Genomic DNA, 24,242 nt, shown 5'->3' on the forward strand with positions numbered 1-24,242 from the left:
TAAAATTTCCATTTAAATAAGCATCTCCTGAAAGCTTGCGTTTAATGCTACAAGATTTTATTTTATGCTACGCATTTACATCACTGAACTTCAAAGGTGAAAATAATAAAACTAGAAGCCTACAATTTTATTGCTTTTGGCATGCAAAAGTAAAAGCCCTGATTTTCAGTAATGCCACATATGTAGTAATGCCCACAAATGTTCATCACTCTTGAAAATCAAGTTAGTATACGTCTTAAGGTTCTTTTTTGTTTGTTTTCTAATAGTGGCCAAAAATCTTTTCTAGTGTATGCCATTTGTTAGTCCTGCAAATTGGTCTACCCAATTTCAATTTTAACGGGGACTGGCTGCCCTATCAGTAATTATATAATACACGTACCACACACATACACTACTGTATTAGCTTTTGAAATGGTAGCTATTTTAAACTGAATGGAGTTCAGCGTGGTGGGAGAATTACATAATTTTTAATTGACTATTGTTTCACATAATTTCACAGAAGTCAGAGAATTTTAAAGAAATCTGTTATTAGTTAAAAAGATGGTTTACAATGAGGCAACTCCACTTTTTCTGTACTATGACAAAAATTCTGAGTGTTACAATGCAGGTTACAGGGGCACTTTATATATTTCTAAGAGACTTATTAAAAATTGTCAGTTCTATCCTGAGAAAACATGTAATACTGATTCTCCTACCAAGTAATTATGTGGCTGTTCAAGAAAATTATATGCATGCCAATTCCTGAATTTCATTTTTGGAGAGCTAAACTTATCAAGCTGATTTTCATAGTTGTTGAGCACCCAACAGGTTGCTTACTCCTGAGTGTATTCTGAAACTGAAGTTAGCCTCGTTCCTTTGAAAATGAGGCAGCCTAAAATCTGAATAAAATCAAACTCAGCTGAGTCTGAAAGTGCACCCTTAATTTTTTAAAGCGGCAATGTCAGGTCAAATGTGGACACTTTTCTTCTTAAGGAAATTTCTCATTAAGATTTCAGTATGTTAAAATTACATGGAAAGATTTTTTTGCTTGCTCTGGGCAGCCACCAGATGAAACTTCTACCACAGAGATAAGAAGTTGGCCCAAAGTTGATTCTTGCAGGGTCAGCTTTAAACACTCACCTACAATATCTGAAACCAAGCATTGTGGTAATGTGCATAGCTCAGTGTGAAAACGGCTAGAAAGATGAAACCAGTTAGCCTAATTCCAGAATCCAAATTGGGAAAAATGAAAGAAAGATCATAAAATAGTGAAAAGTAAACTGTAAGTATAGCCCTATCTTTTCACAAGTAACAGACAAGTAGCTTTAAAATTATAATGAACCTGACAGTGTCTCTTTAAAGAAGTTCATACTTATTTTTATATTATAGTAAGTGATATGACCCATATGCAAACATGCACTCCTATAATGCTTCCCATTTTTTCCTGCTTGGGAATAGCTGAACTTCTATATAGCTAATGAAGTTAAAAAAACCAATCTGATTAAAATAAAAATAACATTCCACCTCTTTTTCTAGTGATGTACTTGATGGACAAAGGAGATTTATTTTTGTGAAATAATATGACAGCTACATTGCATAGATAGATCAAATAAGACATGAAACAAATGGTACAAATGGTGCAGAGTTACCATAGTACTGAATTTAATGAGCAGAATGCTACTTAAAGTAAACGGAATAAATAGTATTCGTGATTATATTTTCAGGCAACATGATCACTTAAACAGTTTAGCTGATCATCAAAGGCAAAATGTTTCATACGGGATGAAAGTAAGTTACCTGGAATACAGTTAAAAGAGCTTGTGGAAAATTATCGAAGGTGCTCCGTTTTGTTTGAGTTTCATCAAAATTAAATTTGCCTCCAAACAGCTGCATTCCAAGCAACGAGAAGATTATGATGAAGAGGAAAAGCAGAAGCAACAGTGAAGCAATGGACTTCATTGAGTTTAACAAGGATGCTACCAAGTTGCTCAGGGATGCCCAGTGCCTATAAATTAAAATGCGTGTGTTAACACACACCAAAAAAAACCCCAAACAAAACAGTAAAAGAGCAGCGCATGATGAAGTATTACAAAAGAATTGCTGATCACCCTTCAGCTGTCCCTAAAGTTAGCAGTATTAGTTAATCTTACCTTGTTACTTTAAAAATACGCAGGAGACGAACACAGCGAAACACTGAAATTCCAAGGGGTGACATAATTTCCAACTCCACCAAAATGGTTTCAACAATGCCACCACAAACAACGAAGCAATCAAAGCGGTTAAAAAGAGAAACAAAATAAGCCTGTAGGCCCAAGCTGTACATCTTTACTAACATTTCACAGGTGAATAAAGCCAGAAGAACTTTATTTGCGATATCTGGAACAAAATATTAAAAAAAAAATATTTCTGAATTGTCTCATAGATTCCATTTTTATTTTAACACATTAGTACTATACTTTATACACTAGTTTGCAGCCTTTTCCTTAAGAAGGAAGTACTGGTTTTTTATGTTGGACTGTATTTGATACCCAAGTGGGAAAAGTTACACAAGGATGTAAAGCTTCCTGCCACCTATAAACTATTAATCTTTCCACTCAGTTGTGCAGTTCACAGCTGCTCAACTCACAGCTTGAGTCCACACTGTAACTTAAGCAACACAGCCCACAGCATGTTCTGCTGTGCCAGTTACCATTTCCTTCCTCATCTTTCAAGTATGTTTAACAATAAAAGTACAGGTATTTACAATTTAGTATTGTCAGGTTATTGCTGGTATGCCATTAAGCTGTGTTACAGTTGTGGAAATCAAATACATTCAGTCATTTTTTATCTCCCTGCAGCTGGGCTGAATATCCTTCAGAACAGCAAACAACAACAAAATGGCAAAGTACAAAAGTACGCACTGATAGAATGCAAGTATCCATAGTCAAAAACAGGACAGATAATTTTTGATTGTACCTTGGATCTGTGTCAGCCAGTCAGGTTGATTATAATGCTCCGATGAGATAGTTAATGTGTTCAGAAAGACCAAGACAATAACAAGCCAATAAAATGTGACAGATTTTACTGCAGCTCTACATTTTCTTCGATTAAATCGATTCCAGCGACGCCAGCGTCGACTGAAAGTTCAAATAAAAACAAATTTATTATTATATGGAAAACACATATGAACTTAAGGAGGGATTCTTCTGTGTTCAAAACAGTGTAGGTATGTATGTGTGCGCAGCTGTATTTTCATAAATATGTGCACAACACTTAGTTGTATAAATTATTACTAGCTGCAGATTAGGGAGTGCCAATTTGTTATTCCTTTTTTTAGATTTCATTATAGATTTTAAAATGTAAACCACAACTTCTGGAGACTCTAATTGCCTGTGACATAATTAGATTAAGCTGCATTTAGTATTTCACTGAGTAACGAGATATATCTGTCTTCCCAGGTCCCGTACATTTAAGAGCAGTTGAAGAAAAGCCAATGAAGCAACTTAGAATTCAAACTACATTTAGTCTGAAAATGTAGGCTTTGAGTTAAACCACAGGCACAATTCTGGCAGGATTAAATGAGGCAGGAACGTTGCAGTCAACTTTTAGAAATATACCCTATGTTAGAAATCTCAGCCAGCAGCCCCTGATTTTTACTTTACGTGTCTACATATTTTTCCTTTATTTTTCCTTTACATTTCTACTAATGTGTCTTGAAATGGGGCAAATGGCAAAGTGGGCAAATATTTGTGAAATGAGTAAGAGTGACAATGAAGGACAAGTAAACAGGCCTTATCTACATATAAGCTGCATTCACAAGTGAGGGTATTGGCTTAGCTTTGGACTCATAAAACTAGATTTAATTTCTCGGCTTCACTTCTGGGAGCTTTAGTAAACGAACTAGTCTCCCTGGGTTGCGTCTCCATTTGTGAAACTGGGCCATAGGAAGAGAAGGATTAGGAAGCACTTAATATTACCTAAAAGGGAGGCATATGAAATTCTCATACCCAGAACTACAGCCGTGGACTCAGATAATAAATTTTAGGAACCGACAACTGCTTCATCTAAAATTCAAGGGACACTGCAGGCACAGACTCTAATGGAAGCTTGACCTAGCCTTAAAATAGCAAAGAACTGAGAAAAGTGTACATGTATAAGCTTCTTCCTCTATAGTTTCACTGTCAAGCCAGTATAGCATAAATCTGTTATGATGGAAAGGGGTGGTCTGCTCTCATTGTTCTGCTCTCTCCTTTCTCTTTTGCCAAAACTAGCCCTAATGAAGTGATCCAGACGTAAGAATTGACTGGTGGAAACCTATTTCTTTTTTTCTGGGTTGATTTTAGCTGGTCAGTTCTCTGATCCAATTCATTATATTGCCACATCACAGAAAGAGCAGGAAGAATGAGTGGCCAAAACAGGGGAAAGGCACTGCAGCACATCTGGCAGTATGTCAAACACGGAACTGCGTCTTTTGAAAACTGTTACAAATAACTAGGTGAATTCCTTAATATTTTTAGTGTCTGAATTAGCAGGTATTGTATTTAGCATGTATAAAATCAGAAATGGTTTAAATTTGCCTCAGAAAATAGAAGCAATATGCAATAACATCCTCATAAAAATAACTGAGCTTGGCATTGTATTCAAGGATTAACTGAGTCTTCCTTATGCACCTTAATTTTGTACTTGTAGTAATGGAGATTAATACTGGGTTCAGACAAGCCTGTGCAGTATTCTAACCATATAAAGCAAAAATATCCTGTCCTGACCTAAAGCAACACAGTATTCAAGAACATTTTTATCTCATCAGTCCCCTCCTAAACAGTGCTATGTCCATGGCCATCATCAGGATAGCTCACTGCCTGCTTAAGTAAAACAGCCCTTTCTTGACACTTACAGAACATCCTATCGTTGAAGTAAATGAGACAAGAGTCTCATGAGACAAGAGTAATATTGTCTGGATATCTCTACTCCCAGGAGCCAAAATCAGTCACAAAGCGTATAACTCATAGCTCTCTGAAGCCAATGGGGTTTCCCGCCCCCCCAAAAAAGGTCCATGGAATCAGTGACAAAACAGAGGTGCATATATGAAAATGCTGCCAAAGGTTGTGCAATGGCACTCACAGGTAAAAAAGTGTATGAATAATATAAGCATATGTAAAAAGCCTACAGAAATAAAGCAAAAAATCAAAAAGGCAAACAGGAGTAATTTTCTACCTTTATTAGATTGGTAAAAGTAAAGAAATAAATATTAAGTAGCAGACTGAAGTAGATGGCCTGTTGTGCCAGGAAAACCTGTGGCTATATAAAATAGGAAAGCAAATTACACTGTTTTCACTCAATAGTTTTCAATTTTTTAGTAACCATCCCTCCTAATTCTAACAAAATAGCATAACTTTTTTCTGGAAGAATGAAAAGTACCCTTTTATTTTGAAGAGAAATTCAATTTTCATAAATTTCCAAATATATAATATTGCTTTCATAAAATCATCAAGCTTTGTTCACAAGATGTAGCAGTTGAATAAATATTAAAATCACAGAGGACACTTATAGTTGACATAGTTTGTTACAACAAGCCAAATTATTCACTGCTCTTGTTCTCATTAATTTATCATTTTTTTCTTCATAACTATTTACAAGCAAAACATTATTCTTACAAATGTGTTCCCAATTTCATTTTTATTCATTCAGGTATTCATGTTTAGGTGGCCCTTTAGGCCTCAGTCTTAAATTTGAATCCACACATGAGAAATCCAGCCTTGCACTGAGTCTGACTGAACTCAGTGTCAGTCAGTCATGCAGAATCTATGAGGTTTAGTTTGTTTACTTGCTATTCATGTGTATTTGTGTATTTCTACTAGACCTACACAAGGGTAGGAACATTCATTTTCAGATTATTTTGTATCAGCAGCCTTTCATTAGAACATGGTATCTTTCCAAACTGGACTTTCTGTTTAGAACTGCACACATAATTCCTGTATCTGTGAAACTGTCATGCCTCATACTTCCACCAGTGAGCTCACAGAGGAGTAAATATTAATCCCCAAGATTAATTCTTCTGTAATTGCAGGTACTAACATCTGTGCAGAGACCCTAGACTTCACTACTCTTATTTACAAAACACGGGACAGAAGAATTGCACCAGAGCACTCATTATTATGCAAAAATAGAAGCCTTTAAAGTAATTTTTCCAATCCTCATTTTTGTATTTACAGGATTCACAGCACAGTACCAGCTTTTTAGCATGCCTTGAAGGTTAATGTGATCATATAATCATACTGACAAATGAGGAAGCGAATTCCTAAAAGGAGGGATCTCCACAGAGGACAACATGCACAGATCTTTTCAAATAGCAGATCCCCGTCTTCCTCTAATCATAGCTCTGTTGCTTCCATATGAGGAGAAAAAAACAGTTGTTCTAGTATCAAAACATTTCAAATTCCACCTGGAAGATTACATATATGTAACACAGATCATATTCACCCATATATATCCTAGCATAATGTGTGGATGATATACACCCTCACTTAATAATCCGGCAGATAATTGCTGTGTCTTGCTAGAATGTAGTTCCCTTGACCACGTACCCATCTGATTGTCTAGAAACATATTCCAAGGATTAACTTCTTTTTTCACTGTGGTACAGCAGGTAGGCTACCTTGCAATAAAAAGCATTTTCTATTTTGATCCAAAGGCCAAGATGTTTACGGGCAAACCAATATGCTTGATAAACTATGTCCTGATTTACTTTGTCCTGAAACACAGCATACTGCCATTGCAGAATACATTCCTGAAGTTGGAGTGAGGATCAGGCCAGAAAAGTGAGAATTAGACCAAGATTTAGCATTTGGTTTAGAATGTGCTAAGACACCCCTGACAGCTGAACACATAATCTAGGGCTTTGCTGCAGAACTGAGAGTTTCTATATTTTAGGTAAACAGAGTGTTTTAGAAACTAGTGACTCCAACAAAAACCACCAAACCTACATTCCTCTGACATATCAGAAAAATGGATTTTGTAAATATGAGATGTATCCAGAAGCAATGGGATGAGAACTGTGAGGCTGCAGGTCCTTATAGAGACAGAACAAATACACTCTATTCTTCTGATGTTGCAAAGCCAGCAGCTCTTCAAAGTGCTTTTTCTCTCTGATAACAGATTTTGCCAGCTGTCTTTGGGGATCTGGGACATGGTGCAAGCCACATCTGTTTGGAAGACAATGGCACAGCTATGATTTTGAGCTCAAAATGACTCCCCACTTGGATGCATTAAGTTAAAAGGGACAGATCTTTCTCCAGCACTACAAGTAAAGACATGAAAGTTGAAGAGGGAATTACCATTACCAAATTCAGCTTAAAAAGTTTAAGTATGGCTGAAGACCCCAAGCAGCTGCAGACCCCTGCAGCACTTCCAAATGAGAGACACCAACATCCCACTGCCAAATGCCCCAACTTCTGTGAATAGATGCAGCAATACATGTATGAATGAACTTCTGTGTGACTTGTGTTTTTTAATGCCACAAGAACAGGTTCTGATCAAAGAGCTCATGCAAAAGACATTAAGACAGCGGCGGAATGTAGACAGCTGGAGATACTTTGGTGGCTTCCTGGCTTGCAAATAAGTTTTCTTTCGAATTGATGTGTTGATTAAGAACAATGGCGGTAGAGATGGATAGCATTGACTTCTTCTTACTCACTGCTTGGACATTAAAAACATCAGGTTTGGGTAGAAATTTTCCTTTCTCAAAGATGATGCAGCAGCTTTCATTTAACAGAGCTTATGGAGTTCTCTTTTTCCTTAAAATATGAATAATGAGCATGGTTCAGAACATAGGCATTACACTGCTTTCTCTGTAATGCTTCTATGAGTCCCCACTGCAAACAGACCAAACCTGGAGAATGTAGTATAATGGCAGTCTATTGCACTGCATGGTATTTGAAGTTGCGTGTGACCACTTCATATTCAAATTTCTCCTTTAAAACCAGCATGAGTAGGCTTCATAGCAATAAATAGTATGCTGTAAGGTTGATTGGAGACAAACCTCATGATTCAAAATAATCACACTTGTTAGGGATTCTCAGTTAATGAAATACTAAACAAATTGTTCCATTTGTTCTACTGTTATGGTAACTGGAACAATGGCAAGAGAAATTACAGATCATTAGCACGATGAATCACTTCTCTTTATTAAGCTGAAAGCAGCCTCATCTCTCGTAATTCTCACCAAGGGTTAAGCTCAAACGTCCACATGGACATAACTGGTCCATTCAGTTGGTGTAGCTAAGGCCAGTTTCTGCAGCAGAAAGTATAAAAGAAATGGTACAGCTACTACGACTAATGATGAAACTTATAAAAAGTTAGTTGTGTATTCCCTACCACCCTAAATGGCCAGATGTTCATTGGCCACAGTCTTCGGCAGAGTAAGGCACCAGTTTGCTGGCTGAAAGGGATGACAAAATAAAGCTTGATCATAGCATCACATTAAAAAACTCAATGTAGAAAAGCACTGTTAAAGTTAACTGTTGCCTGGGAGCTCTTCTTCAAAAAATAAAGAAGACTATTCAGAAGGAACACAAGTCCACTCCAACTGCTTGCAACTGGTCAGCGCTGGTAGGTCATTAGAGCTAGTAAAGCTAGTAGAATAAACCTGGGTATGCTATTCCTCTTCATTGCTGCAAGGAGAATACACTGCTGTTACGAATTAATTACTTGCTATACATCCAACACTGAAATCAGTTTTATTAGGGTCAAAAAATTGGAATGATTCCAGCTATTGCCAAAACTTCTGATGCCAGATATTGGCAAATCTTCCTGACTGTCCCTTTATTTTCACTGAAAGTTTTCTCTGAAAAATATTTATTCTGTGTGCTGTCTGCAACTGTAAGAGTGTCTTTACCCTCTGTGATTCACTAAGTCTACCCCTTGACCACTTACCTCAAATCACATAGCTTTTTTCTTTTTTTTTTTCATTCCTTCATGGAGTAACCTAACCTTTTTAAACAGAAAAGGGTTTCTCTTCTGCATTTGCAATTATCCTTTCTAATTACTAATTATATGTCCTGTAAGACTGGAAAATAAAATCAAAATAAAGAATCCTATTAGTTTGGTACTGGCACATCCAGTGTCTAAAATATCAGGACTTAATCTTCTTAATTTTGCTTATAACACTTCCCTTCTGCAATCATATTTGAAAATAGAAGCTCATATTCCCAAATGCTCCTAGTAAATGAAGAAAGCACCACAAATATCAGCAAAGCAAATCAGGGAGTTTGATTTCCAAGAGTGTCCATGGACACTTCTGTATTCACCAGTAACTGTTAGGAAGAATTTTCACAGAGTAAAATCTAAAGTACAGTAAATTAAGAATAATTACATGACATCATCATCATATGTAAATAGTCACAAGGAAAAAAGTGATGAAGAGAGGGGAAAATACTGACCTGAACTTGGATTTTGAGATGGTTTGACTAGAAGAAAAGGAAAACACATTCTTAAGGATGTAGAAAAAACAGTTAACACAAATTTGTTCTCTTTAAAACTTTGCAAATCAATACATTGGAATTACATATACATAAAAACAAGCTTTTAACAAAATGCATCATGAATGCTGAAATTCTATTGTCTCTTATTTATCTTCTGAAATAGCATTCCTAAAGTTTTACAAATTTTCTAAGTGAAAGAAAGGAAATCATCTTTACAACTAAGTAAATAAACTGTGCATGTAGAAGCTACTTAGAAGTCATGGAAATCTGAGCAAATAAATAGCAAATGCCATGGGATATAGAAATACTCCCATACATTCAGTTATTGCCTAAAAACCACATATTCTCTAGATCATGCACAATTTAACAGAAAATGTTTCCTTTTACATGTCATAGGGCACTTCTGTTCTTATTATTTGTACAATAATTATATTTTAGAATATAAATTATAAATTATAAGCTGGCAATGTACCCTTGTGGCCAAGAAGGCCAACGGTATCCTGGGGTGCATTAAAACGAGTGTGGCCAGCAGATCGAGAGAGGTTATCCTCCCCCTCTACTCTGCCCTAGTGAGACCGCATTTGGAGTACTGTGTCCAGTTTTGGGCCCCCCAGTTTAAGAAGGATGTGGAACTCCTTGAGCAAGTCCAGCAGAGAGCTACCAAGACGATCAGGGGACTGGAGCATCTCCCATATGAAGAAAGGCTGAGAGGCTTGGGTTTGTTCAGCCTGGAGAAGAGAAGACTGAGGGGGTATCTCATCAATACTTATAAATATCTAAAGGGTAGGTGTCAGGATGATGGGGTCAGACTCTCTTCAGTGGTGCCCAACGACAGGACAAGGGGTGATGGGCACAAGGTGGAACACAGGAAGTTCACCTGAATATGAGGAAAAAACTTCTTTCCTGTGAGGGTGACAGAGCAGTGGCACAGGCTGCCCAGGGAGGTTGTGGAGTCTCCTTCCCTGGAGACGTTCAAAACCCACCTGGACGCGTTCCTGTGCCCCCTGCTCTAGGTGTGCCTGCTCAAGCAGGGGGGCTGCACAGGAGACTCTCTGGAGGTCCCTTCCAACCCCTACCATTCTGTGATTCTGTGATTTTATAAAAGCTTTCAGGAAAACATGACTCCACTGGAAGTTTAGTTGAATTGTTTTATATCTTCTTGAGAATTTTAGGAGTGCTTTAATGCTGTAATAATTGGTATAATATTGAACTACCGAAAGGCAAAAAAAAATCCCAATTGTCGTACAAAGCTTGACTATTCGAAAGCTACATACACAATGGGACAAGGCTGATTCTTCTAAATTTTGAGAAGATGAGGGTGAGTACTTGAAAACAGTCTGTGTACTCACCATAAACTCCCACAGCATGCTGGGTTCTCTCCTTCTCCACTCACATTCTCTGTGTTCACTGATTCAGTTTCACTGGTGGGCATGCTTGCTGTTAGGAGACAGAAATTGCTTTAGATTGATAGCCAAGCAAGGCATTACACAGAATGTGATCTCCTGTTCTACTGCAAGACTGCCTCTACTTTTTGCAGGCCTAATGAGAGCTTGAAAGATCTGAGGAATAGCAGATGAAGGTAGACACTTCATCAGTCCTCCTCATAACAGAAGAAAGCACACAGAATTCCATAGTGTATTGTAGCTTTTTTTGTTTCTTCTCAATGATTCCACATAACTGCTTACACACTACCAAATACAATGTAGAGGAGTTTGGTAAGAAGGAGCATGCTACTCCTAGTAAAGAAATTAACCTGAGCTAGATTTTGTGACCCTTCATTTTAAGAAGTGTTCTGTTAACATTTGGGAGGTGGCTATCAGTTTAAGTGTTGCTAACGTCCTTTTATACTTGCCTTATGAATTATCAAAGCAAGATGCTAGAAAGTAATTGTGCCTGCAAATACCGTATGAGCAGACAGGAAGGAACACTGGGAATCGCAGAACGGGTACCACAAAGGATGATAAGAATTACTACTAATAAAAAGGGGATTATTACATTTGGTACACAGTGAATTACTGTACATATAGCAGATCATTACTGAATAGTTAGCAACCGTAGCTAACTTTTTTTAGACAATACTTATTTGCAAATTGGTCATCACCATTTATCTTCAAATCAACTGAAATATAGAGGGAGGAAAACATATGCCAAAAGGTGTTAGGAAATGATGAACAGCCAAAGTTCATGAGATTTAAAAATAACTATCACACCCTAAAACCCCTGTCCGTCTCCATTGTGGATGGGAAAGAAATTGAATAAAACACAAATTACAGAAACAAAACCATCAGTAACAAGAGGAGATACAGTAAAAGTTTGATATGTTTTGTTAGATTCTACATTAAAGGTATTATAGATATATAGTAAATATTATCATCATAGTGTTCTAAGCTTACACTATGATCCATTATAAAGCTTGCAAAATACTTTTATTAATTTCTTCACACCTGAATTTAAAATACATTTTTTATCTGGTTTACCTGACTTCTTGAAAAAGAAAACCTGTGCTTCAACAAGAACAGTCACAAACAAAGACAGTTCAGTAGAAATCTAAAAAGATTAAAGACTATGCTTTAGGGAGGTAGAGCACTGCAGCACCAGTCTATTTCAGACATGCACTTAAAACAGCAGAACTGCATGCATGAGTGTCTACATGCTAAAGATGTATATGCGTTTGTTATAGAAAATGCATACAATATGTGCTTTCAAAAGCTAACACATCAAATGCAGTATTGGTACACAAGAAAGTTCAACTGCAAATCAGAACATGTTTTACCATGTTTATTGGAAGAACGGCCAAAGCAACTAAGTCTGCTTTTCTTCTTTTCTTCCATTAAGTCAGCCAATGTAACCCCTTCGTGTTAAGTACATGTAATCCCAGCATTTACACAGTAGATGGCAGCAGTTGCAACGCAAAGAATAAAAATGTGTCCATATATACAACACAAGCAACGTTAGGCAAAACAAATTGAAATTACCAGCAGCATAACTAATTGGACCAAAATCCCCCACCTCTCACTGATTTTTGCATTTTGAGGTAAATTCGCAGTGCTTTGAGGTCAATTGGTGGTTTTCATTGACTTCAGGGTAACTAGCTATTAGTTCACAATAAAGACTTATGGTTTTTACTAAAGGGATATTTACAATTCTAATAGTTAAAAGGTATTCCATTATTCAACAGCACTGAATACCTGCTCACTATCATCCAGAGATGTACGGATAAAGGAGGTTCCAATACAAATGACTTAATGAATTCTCTGGTTAGAAATTTTAAAATGCTGGGGTTGCAAGAACCTAAACTATGTTTTTAAGGATTATGTAAGAAGCTATTAATCACTGATTTAACTGCCTTTGAAATCTGTACCTTTTCCTGCCATAGAGAGGAGATCTGTATCTTAAACCCAGAGCTCTTCCACATCTTTGAAGAGCATTATGGTGATCTTCTACCACCATAAATCATCAGTAATCTTGATCAGCCAGAGGTTTAGGTATTCCAAGTAGGGATGTAGCTGCCTAGAAGCCTGCAAAAGATTATTCTGCCTATCTTGGGACCCAGCCCTACTTTATGCTTCACGGACAGTGCTAGAAACACATCCCCAGTATATTTGGACTAGATTTATTTCCTAAGCTTACTACTCAAGTTCATTAACCTGGTGGTAACTAGCTAAATTTCACCTGACTCCCAAACAGGTAGCTCATTATCATAACTGTGCTCCTAACCCAAATGCTTCCCATGGAGTAACTGGATAGATAGCCTGTGCTGTCTCTCATCATACCTCCCCATGCAATGCGGCATGCAGCAGAGCATGTCTTGAATGCAAGGAGATAGGAGCACACCCTGTTGCAGCTGATATTAAAAATTAAATTCCAAGCCACACATTTAAGCAGATGTGTACAAACCCAGAGGAGTGCTAGGAGATTGCCTATTGACTGGAAATTTCCACTCAAAATACATAGGCATGCCTGAAATTAAATTATTGGAATTTGTTTTAAAGTTCTTTTAACTACTTTCCTTCTCCTGCTTTTACTCCACAAGTCTTCCTCCAACTCTTAACTTAACCTGAAAATATGTCTAAGTTAACAGTTTAGAGCCAAAAGCTCTCTCAAACTCAACAATTATGCAAACATGTATTTTTGATTTATGAAAGACCTATAGGCCTAGAAGCTGCTTAAGGAATGCTGGAGCAAATGGTTCTTTTGCAGCGTGTTAACAAACATCCAATTTGAACAGGATGCAAAAAGTTTCTGGGATTTCACCTGCAGACTTTTAAACCAAGTCCATCAGCACCATAGCCAAAAGCATGGTTGTCCAATGCTCTGTGCAAATTTGGCATCACCCACAATTCTGCATGGCAGTCTTGTACAAAGTGTATTTACTCCATAAGACATGCAATCTTTTACTTCTCAGTCTTAGGATTTTATACTGATACTCAAACCCACAGTTGATGTATTCCTTCCTCACAACATTAGTAGCAATAATTAAGTATAGTGAACTCTCCAGCTTTTTTGCTCTGCTCTAGATAAAAACTCTGCTTGTGCTACAGATTTTCATATAGACATAAATTATTCCTTTCTGGGTGATGCTGGCATGAATATCGACCAGCAAGTTCCTTTCCAGCATCTCATAAATTCATCTTGTTTCCTTCTACTCAGTAGCATAGATTCATACCCTGCTTTTATGGTGAACTAAAGGACTAATAAAATTCTGAAACTCAAAACTATGAAGATTTTAAAAACTTAACTACATGCAATACAGAGATAAGTTTAAAAACAGATACCTCAATATCAAACCACGTAATTTTCACTATTTTACTACTTCTGAAAAGTACTATGGTTTAAAAGAACTGTTCACAATAAATTAGCAGCACTAGAAGAAAAAGCACAGTAACAATGTATTATTTCAACACAGAAAATAATATTCTGAGTTGTAGATGCATTTTCTTATATATACTCAATGGTATCTAAATAAATAAATAGCATGACTTTCCAGAGTATCACAGGAATAATAAGGTGCTATTTAGCATCAGTGTGTGCATATATATTGAAATTTGGTCTCTAATTTTACATTTAGTATTAGATCATAAACCACATCCTGAATCCATGTTCTCATTTACATACAGCAGTAAAAGTTCTCATGAAAATTTTAACTGCTACTATGTAAACATGGCTAAAAGGGTAAAATAACCTAAATTATTACATTAAAATACTGCTGTTACTCCAAATTTCTGACAGAGAGAAATCAATTGTAACTTTTACAGTTGTTGTAATATCATGAAACTAACTTGTTCCTTTACATTAGGGCTCAGGGCAGAAGCACTAGAGGGACACTACAGCATAAATTACCTTCCCATAATAGACTACACACTAGTGTTGAATAAATACATTTTAAGTAAGTGATAATTATATTTCTTAGTGTCAAACAAAAATCCCACAAGATTTCATTTCACACAGTTAATAATAAATCTTGTAAAAAAAGATTTTATATAGTTTTTTTGAATAACAGAAAGAAAGATCCAGAATGTGATTTCCCTACTTCAAAACTCAAAAAAATCCTCACTATTAGCACAGGGTTATTTCTTTATATTAGTTTTGGCCATATTTTTTAAGCTTTTCATATTATTATTTCTATTGCATGCATACAGACAAACATATTCTTCTTGACTCGGGATTTACAATGATACTTAGTGGCATGTAGCTTGTATGCACTAACTTTTACGGACCACAAACAGACCAAAGTTTTTAAGTCTCAGTAGTGACTGAGTGCAGACAATGATTTGTAAATGGACAGCTCAGAGAAGAATTTTATTGTAAGATACTGGATTGTCTTCCATGACTATGTATCAATATATTAACAGACATGATTACTCTGCTAACAAACACTTCTGCAAACTGGAAATCCGAAAGCAATATCAGATTGCCTGCATTCACCCCAGTGTAACACCCTTATAAAAGCAAACTGTCCCGCACAGTCGTAGTACAGAGTAAAAAACACATACTGTTCCGCTTGCCTTCTTCATCAACCTCTTCATCATTCTCAGGGTCAATGTCTTCTGCCTGTGTAATCCAGTCTAAATATCCCTTCAGATCTTCTTCAAGCTGCTGTTTTTCACGTAGTTTCTGAAAGTCCCCTCGGGCCTTGGCTTTTTCTCTTTCCTTGGAAAATTCTCTATCAAATTCAGATAAAGCAGAAAAAAATACTGATTTTCAAAGTCCCAGGCATTTTCACCTAGGTCTAGACATTGCAGAATAACATACTGACATAGCAAACGAACTGAATAAACTACACCAAATATTTGAAAGCTTCTTTGAAAACAAGGTAGTGGTGCAAAGAAGTCATGGCCAATCCCTACCACACTACATCAAAACTTATGGAGCTTTTATGATTTAATTGAAACTTAAGCAGTATTCTTGACTCTTCCCATACCAGAAAAGTCATCCCCCCCCGTTTAGTTATGTGCTCTTCTATTCAGATTTTAAAACCGGTTTTATCTAAAGGCTATGAAAAGAAATTGACTTGCAGTAATGAAGTAATTACAGAGATGAATATTAGTTCCAGTGATAAGGAAATTCTGGCAGCCAGTTCTAAAATCCTCCTCTTCCAGCCACTGTCTATTGGCCATTTCCAAACATACTTATTTCAATGCATGGTTCACAGAATTCCACTAATAAGCTCTCTCTTAATTACATCGTGCACAGACACCTGTGCTATTTGAGATATGGTTGTTCTGCCCTTTTGCTCTCTGTAACAGAATCTAGAAATCCTGCTCTCACAGATCAGAAATGCATCTTTTTATATAAATTGAATCCTCCGTCTTGTTGACGGTCGTTGACCATCTAGTTTAGCTTCATGATTTGGGTCAATCCCTAAGTTATCATGGAATGACAATTAAAATCATGCTCTTTGAGAAGGAGGTTGGATAAAATGGCCTACTGAGAACTCTTCCAAGCTGAATTACCTCACAAACCTATGATTCCCTTAATGATATATGACTACAGACAATTATCAAGTGAATTCTTGCACTGCAACATTTCATATGCCAACATTATTACAACATTTAGCGTGATACACAGCTCCAAACGCATAACTCCCTTCACTAGAAGGATCAAACATTTTCTGATTATCTATCAATATGTATGATAGGGGGTAGGCAAGCATCTCTTGAACTCTATTGTAACTATGTACTGATTTAGTATTTAAAATTAAGCTTGTTCTAACCTGTTAATCTCACAATAGGGCTGAAATTAAACCTAAAAAATGGTTCTAGTAAGTTCATTTACCATGAATTTGCAACCCCTTTATTTATTGTGAACTTTCACTTGAAAATATGCCCTAATCAATACACTCTAAAGGGAATTTTATTAAAGCGCTCAATAATATCCTTTTTTCAAGTGGAAAAATATTAGGAAATTAGTGTAAGAGTTGCAAAATATTTTAACAAGGCGAACACCATCATCAATATGATGTTGCCCTGCTAACAAAACATAGCAGAATAATAGAAAATCTAATAATTTTTCAACATAGTATTTTGGTTCAGTGACAGACATTACTTACTTGGAATTGCAAAGATACAATCTCTCCCCTTTTTTTATTTTTATTGTTTTATTTGGATTCTTCAAACATATCTTCTAAGCACTAGATTTCTGCTGACATTAGTAAATTTAAGATTTAAGCTCTTTACATGCAACCATACAGATTTTGTACTTTTTTTTTTTTAATGTTCTGTTGTAGATGCGAAAAAGCTTTCTGTTGCAAAAGCTAAGAAGCAGGCACTACACCTTTTACAGCTGAGGACTTTATTCAGCAAAAAATTGGTTTGGCATGTGGAGAGCATCCTGTTCCATCTGATGGCACTGTAATGAAGCTGAAGAACGGCAGTGCTTGCTTTGCATTTGCTATCCTTCACCTAGCATCCAAGGACGAGGTCCTTCAAAAGGCCACCTCTTCAGAAAAAATGCTCATGAAAGAGATCTCAACAGATCTCTCTGAGGTTTAATTGCTTTTTAAAAAAGCAAAACAAACCAAAAAGATTTCATTATTTTGGCAGAAGATGTCACAAGCCTGTAAGAAATTATTTGGATTACAGAATGCTGGGTTTAAGCTTGTTTCACAGAGAGTATCAAAGAGACCATCCTTTATACCTGATTGAGGCAACATACTCGTGACTCTCATTCCATAGGCAGTATCTTTGAAAAGGGAGCTATCACGGCATAGTATGAAATCAGAAGTAACAAGCCTTTCTAGCTTTTACTAAGTATTTTAGTAAGTATTGTTCAGTTAAGTCCTTTGGGTGTTTTTCATTAGGGTGAAGAATATACAATCTGTGTAGGTAAAGTAAAATGACAGCTGTTGTTATTAAATGATTTCTTTCACTCCATATAAAAATGAAACAGTTGGCAAGGCTGATACTTTCCACAGCACTTCACCCATGACTGAACTACCTTTTAAGTTTGACTTTACATTAAAATGGCTGCACACAGAGAATGAAACACAGTTTTTTACATACACAGCTAACTATGACCTTTCCCTTCAATACAGCACAGAAGTCAGACATTGTCTTGCTAAACGCTGCTGCAATTTATCAGTAGGGGGAGATGCAATGGTGATTAATTTCCATGATACTTAAAAGTTTTTCTTTTATTTTTAAAACCTGACTGTTTATAAGGAAGTATAACAGCTGAGAAGACTGCATTTTCTTTAGGGGAGGGAGGGGGGGACTCTGGTCTATGGTATATTTTTTTATCACAGTCACAATGAAGTGACATCCCTCAGACACAAATATGTATGTATTCCTTTAACACAAATACCATGAAGGAGAAAGTGGAATTAAAAGGAACTGGAACATAATGAGTTTCCTGTTAGCAGAACAAAAGCATTTTTTCTGAGAAACAAGAACTTATTTGAAAAAGATGATGGGGGTGAGATGAGGGAGAGATGTTGGCTCTTTAAAGCTTCTGGTATTTAGGCAACCAGGTATTTCAATATTTAGACAAAGATATGTAGACATTGGCTGATCTCCTGGAAGGAGGAGTAAGACAGCTGCTTGTGGAGCATTGCTTGGCTATGGAGAGCACAGGCTGGGTCCAGGGCAGAAAGAAAAAGCTTTTGGCTATTAGGCAGCATAGGTCCTGATGTGGTTAGATTAATGTCATCAACCCAGTACTCAGGTCAGAAGCCTATGAATATGACAGGCTTAGGAAGTGGCACATTAGTTGTGGTAAGTGGACTTAAGCTCTGTAAATATTTAGTTTCACAAATGGCTGTGCTAACTTCAAAATAGATATTGCATTCTGGTTGGATAAAATCACCTAGATATGTCATTTGAATGTGTATATTTGGAGGGGCTGGGGGGCGCCAAAGGGCTGTCGTGACTATGTCAGCATTCATAAGGGTCTCTCCACTAAAATGTGATTTAAATCAGTCTCCACCCAAGTTGCAAACTGAAAAATCATGAGGAGTTACTCTGATTTGACGCCAGCATATGTGAAATGAAAATCAGGTCTATTGCCTGTAAAATTTCAGTGTATAAATAAAATGGATTTAAATAGTCTTCATAAAGCACAGGACTCAGTGAACATGTTTTTGTCCCAATCTCAACAACTAGAAAAAGCTGGGCTTACTACCGTCTCATATTTTAAAGGATAATACGCTTCAAAATTAAGACTTTAGGCTAGCAGAGTTAGAAGGGGCTTTTTACAAGCTCTGCTTTTGAAGAATCTTACAAAGCAGACCTGCACAACTTGTATAACAACACCTTGTATAATTTACCTGTTTGCCTTCAAAAATATCTTTTCTTCAAAACAGTCTATTGCTACCTAAATGAAGGCAATTCAGGTTTTTATTTCACTGCAAATGCAAATAAATCAGGCAACCCAGCCCTAGCCAGCCTAATTTTGATCTAGTTAAACATGACTAAGAATTGCAGTATATAACAGTATCATGTAAACTGAGTAAATCTTCAGACTGCAGCCACAGTGTAAATAACTCAGTCAATTGCACCTGCAGCAGAAAGGAGGCATTACTTGCAAAACAAAGCATCATATGGAGACTCACCTACATAATCTAACTTCTTTTTGGTGATAACTAAGCTACTATATAAACTGCAACTTTTATTTCTATCACCTAAAAATTCCTTGTCTCCTCACAGAAAGATTATGTCAGTTCTATGTTTAGGCTCAACACCACCATCATCAATGGCTGCTGAGGCAGAAGCATATAAAATGCAGGTTTTGAGTTCATGCTTCAATAGTCTGGGGCAATCATTTTCATGCCAGGTTCTTCTATCTTCAACAGAATGAAATAACTCCTGCTGGTACACATCAGCTGGGAATGGCTTGATGCAACAGGGTGGAGGTGGCAGCAGGGAGTACCTACTGGGACTCAATTACCGCGCTTTGGTTCTTACACCTTCATTTAAGGCAGGGTCATATTAACCAAAAATCCTAAGATGACAATTTGCTTAAATGTGAGTATCTGGTATACTCTCCTTTCTCTCTGTAATTCATGGACATAATAACTAAGGAGACACCTATACCTGCCTCCTGTCAGCTGAAAGTTCTTCCATGCTAAAGGCTAGACGATCTTCATAAGGGGACTTGTGCAGCAACAGGAGTCTTGCTATCTCCTGTGTATCACTAATAAACAGTTGCCTTCAATGTCTTAAGCATAAATCAGGACACTAATTCTTCATTGGCCATATTACTGCCCTTTTGTGTCACTGCAGATGCAGTAAGAGAAAGAATTCATCTACTGCAATATGCAACTTACTGCACACACGGTCTGGTACGTGGAAAGTGTTATGCTAATGCTATATGTAGAACTGTCACCCAGACATCCTAGAATCTCATTTATTCACAGAGAACAGTCATATAATAACAAAAATGTGCTCACAGGAGTACAGTGTTGGCCACCAGACTCACAAAAGAGGTTTCACACAGTGGTAACCATACCAACCAACAAATTAGCAGATTCAAAGCAGAGAACTCAAACTGCTTATACTGTACAGATAAGCATAAGCAACAGCTCACAGCTGGGTGTAATGTGTAACAGATGTAGAAAGGCATAAAAAAGGTTAAGTAACATCACATCTTTAATTACTGGAGATCTGTATATATCATTACCCCTTCTTTTAGAAATAATAACAACTCATAGGCTGAACACTGTAGAATTATTTCTGCAGCACAAAAAAAATTATAGCAGGAATTTTCCTTTAGCAAGGGGCATCGGGTTCTTGATGGGGAAATGCAAACTGGTATTACCTACCCACGCTTATTTCTGTACAGTTCGTTAGCAATTGGCAAAATGTATACTGAACGGCTCCAGCAGAACCTCTGTGTAGCAGAGGACCTGTATAGCATTATTGGTCCAGAGTGCACATGAATGTAATGGGATCAACTGCAGGAACAGCAGGATAGGGAACAATTTGATAGAGCAACAAAACTGAGATCTGATGTCTCATACTGTTATTATATCTGCATATTAAGATGTGCTCATTCTGTCCTGAGTAGAGACCTGTTTGGCTCAGGACACACTGGATTTCTTAGAGAAAGAACTGGCAGCACCAAGGGTAGGACCATACCCCAGAGTGTATTCACCCTACCATCATAATGAGCGCTGCCAACACAGTTTTTGAAACTGATGTGGTTTATTACCTCCCAGGAGCTCATCAGCAAGCATCTCACACGACTAACTCCTAAGAAGCCTTGGTGTGATAAGTTCAAACAAGACTGAAATAAAATCAGTTCCCTTCAAGCTCTTGTTGAAGAGTACTGAACTACTCCCATTGACTTTAGTGGTCTCTCTCTAAACCAGTAGGTTAGTTACTGCTCTATACAGCTGAAAGTATTTGCAGATTATTTATTGTTAGTATATTTGATTGATCAATCAAGGATAATATTTCCTTGGTTTGTATCTATTTGTGTTTGAGTTTTATTTTTACCAGTCACACAGCAATCAAAGGAACCTGCTTTAGCTCATAACCTGCTGAGGTCTAGAGCTGAAGTCCCCCTCCTCTTTTTTAATATACGTCCTGTTTATCTATGTGAGGGAGTTAAATTTTTAGCTATAACCCCCTTTTTTTAAATTTTACTAAGCCTTCCCTCTGCTTTGAAAAGGAAAACTGTCCAAACCAGTTCATTTCCCTTTTGCTGAAAGACTCTGGATGACAGTTTACTGCCATTTTGTATTTGGAGCATCATTATTCAAATGCCTTTTTTCCATATATACTGTAGACAACAGTTCTTAGGTGCATAAGCTTATCTGTGCCAACATCTTTTATATGACATTAATTGACAGATATTGCCATGACATTAGCATGGATGAGTACGTACCTTTAGCTTTTAGAATCATTATATAAATACATTGCAAATAATACTGTGGGAAAGAAATGGAAAAAATTAACATTCTCTTAGTAACCTGCAAGACTTGCATGTAGGAGGATGTATGTAAGGACATGTCAAAGCTTATGCTTTGGTGTCCTTTAGCAAGGCAATAAATTCAACTTACAGAGATTTATTGAAGTGTGTTTGAAAGATCTTGTTTGTTCCCATGGCTACCCAAAGAAATACCAATGCCTTGAGCAGAAAATGCCATCAGCAGAAACTATCCCCTAATGATAAGGACTATCTTGAGAAATAGATTATCATGCATCATTAAAAGCCATGCCTCTTGATAAATAAGTTATGAAGTTTTATAATTTCTTATTTTCTCTGTTCATAGTAAAACAGTTCAATGCATGCTGAATTACTGGCATATTTGTTTTAACCTTCAACACACTTTTCAAGGTACTTTCAGGGTGGATGAGTACCTCTCAACTCTCTTACTTTTTTAAGGCTTAGCTTTATTTGTTACCTTTCTTATAACCTTAACTTTATTATTTCTAACTTAACTTTTTAATTTCAGCTCACTGTCTCTCGCACCAATAGTCATGATATGCTCTGATCTTTCATCCTGGAATATTTGGAGAAGGCCTGTCCTCAGCTCCCAATTTCTGTGCCTAGTAGTTCATGACTTCAGAGAACACGGGTCCAGTTTATGCCTGTGACACACATGTGTGTAACCAAAACTACATGTAAAAGCAGGCTCCCGAAGCAGTCTACCACTCCTCACAGAGCTAGAATTGCTGGGCAGCTCCTCAGCAGCAATTTTTGTGCCATTCCATCAAGTGTGAGGTTGCCCCAAAGATGCACTGCCTAATCCTTGCATCATAACCAGAGGCATTTTTACAAAGGAAAAAAAGGGATCTCTTACAGACTGAACTCACTCCGTGCTGCTGGCTCAAAAGACAAAGCAATCAAAATGGAGTGTGACCATATCATGCTCACCCTGCGATTTCTAGGAGCTAAAACAATCATTCAAAGCCACATACAGCTTTAAATTTATAACGCAAACCAGCCCAAGATAATGAAAATGCAAAGATATCTGAATACATCTATGGCAGCTTTCCAGAGCTGCAAGCATTTTGCTCTGTATTTCCAAATATTGAAAGAATTTAAAAATGCAGTCTTATTGTGAAAGATCAGCTGACAGTTCCAGGTGTCTGGCTAGATTCCTAAGAAACTCACTGTGCTGAAAGAAATTACCAATATGAACACGTTTTGAAAAACACATTTCCAGATGCATTCCTGGAGCAGGATCTAGAGACACTTTTTTCTAATACGTTTAGGGAGGAGCTGTTTGTCAACAGGTGTCCTCAGGCCAGAGCCACAGCCTTCTTCAGAGTCCTCTGCTGAAGCTGCACCAAGGGCCATCAGTAGAGCCCCTTCCTAGAGCCATATCTACAGTTGGCTCTACGACCATTTCTAGAGTACTTTCCAGGAATAGATCTTAGGCCAATTTTAGAGCCCTTTCCAGAGTGGGACTAGAGATATTTCCTGGGGTCTTTTCCAGAGCTGGATCTAGGTTCAACTGCCCAGTGATCTATTAAAGATGGATTTAGTGCATGTTCTGGAGCCCTTTCCCATAGCTTTTTCTGGAGCTTTTTGTAGAGGCCTTTAGTAGAACTGCTCTAGAGGGGTTTATCACTCAATCCCTTTCTACAGCTGAAGCTAGAGACCATTTCTGGAGAGCATCTCTAGAGCTAGGCCTAGGACAACTTGTACAGATCATTGCTGGAGCTGGAACCATTTCTGGTGTCTTTTTTAATGTTGGCTCCATAATTTCCGAGATGGAACTAGAGCCTGAGCTGGATCTAGGGCCATTTCTAAAATCTAACCTTATTTTTCTAGAATGCCTTTTCCTGTAGAGTCCTGAAAACTGAAATAGCTTTTCAGTTGAGAATTCACTTTGAGAATAATGTAATCCTACTGTCTAATACAGAGTCAAAAAACAGAGTATTTTGAAAAAGCTGAATTACCTCAAGCCTATGAATTCTCTCCATCCTTGTTATTCAAGGGTTTATTTAGAAAAAAAAACTCCACAGTCAGCTTCCATGCAGAAATTAAATTATTTACCACATGCAGATTCCACACACACACAATTTCTATTAATTTGCACATCTGCTATTAAAAATATGAACTCTATTTTTAAGAATGTCACCTTCAGCAGGCAAAACTAACATGGATCACTGCGAAATACTCACCTTCAGAAACAGCTAGATGTAAAACAAAAGACCTCCCAAATCATCATTCTCATCCATTTGTACAGTATCTAAATACATCAAACATGCAGTGCACAAGAGGCATTACAGAAATACAAAGGGGCAGATGGTCACAGAGTAACAAAGGAGTGCAAAGAGAATGAATGAATATTTTAAAACCACAAACAGATCAAAACAGCAGACAGATTTAAATGTACACACCATAACTTGATAT

General features: G+C 37.1%; 1 protein-coding gene and 1 long non-coding RNA gene across 4 annotated transcripts in view; one reads left to right on the plus strand and one right to left on the minus strand.

Moving 5' to 3' along the window:
• The window catches only part of CACNA1D (calcium voltage-gated channel subunit alpha1 D), a 205,120-nt gene that overhangs the window by 79,351 nt on the left and 101,527 nt on the right, over positions 1-24,242 (minus strand). For all 3 annotated transcript variants that reach the window (XM_075096187.1, XM_075096186.1, XM_075096184.1), the window contains exons 9-14: positions 15,431-15,600; positions 10,787-10,874; positions 9,396-9,422; positions 2,935-3,095; positions 2,130-2,355; positions 1,777-1,984 (exon numbers count right to left, since the gene is read on the minus strand). In XM_075096187.1, coding sequence (XP_074952288.1) covers positions 1,777-1,984; positions 2,130-2,355; positions 2,935-3,095; positions 9,396-9,422; positions 10,787-10,874; positions 15,431-15,600 — 880 coding nt within the window. The remainder of the gene's footprint in view (positions 1-1,776; positions 1,985-2,129; positions 2,356-2,934; positions 3,096-9,395; positions 9,423-10,786; positions 10,875-15,430; positions 15,601-24,242) is intronic.
• Positions 18,579-24,242, plus strand: part of LOC142058637 (uncharacterized) — a 39,390-nt gene continuing 33,726 nt past the window's right edge. The window contains exon 1 of the long non-coding RNA XR_012661054.1: positions 18,579-18,649. This is a non-coding gene — a long non-coding RNA (uncharacterized LOC142058637). The remainder of the gene's footprint in view (positions 18,650-24,242) is intronic.

The sequence above is a fragment of the Phalacrocorax aristotelis genome, chromosome 6, assembly GCF_949628215.1.
Source record: "Phalacrocorax aristotelis chromosome 6, bGulAri2.1, whole genome shotgun sequence".
Classification (NCBI taxonomy): domain Eukaryota; kingdom Metazoa; phylum Chordata; class Aves; order Suliformes; family Phalacrocoracidae; genus Phalacrocorax; species Phalacrocorax aristotelis.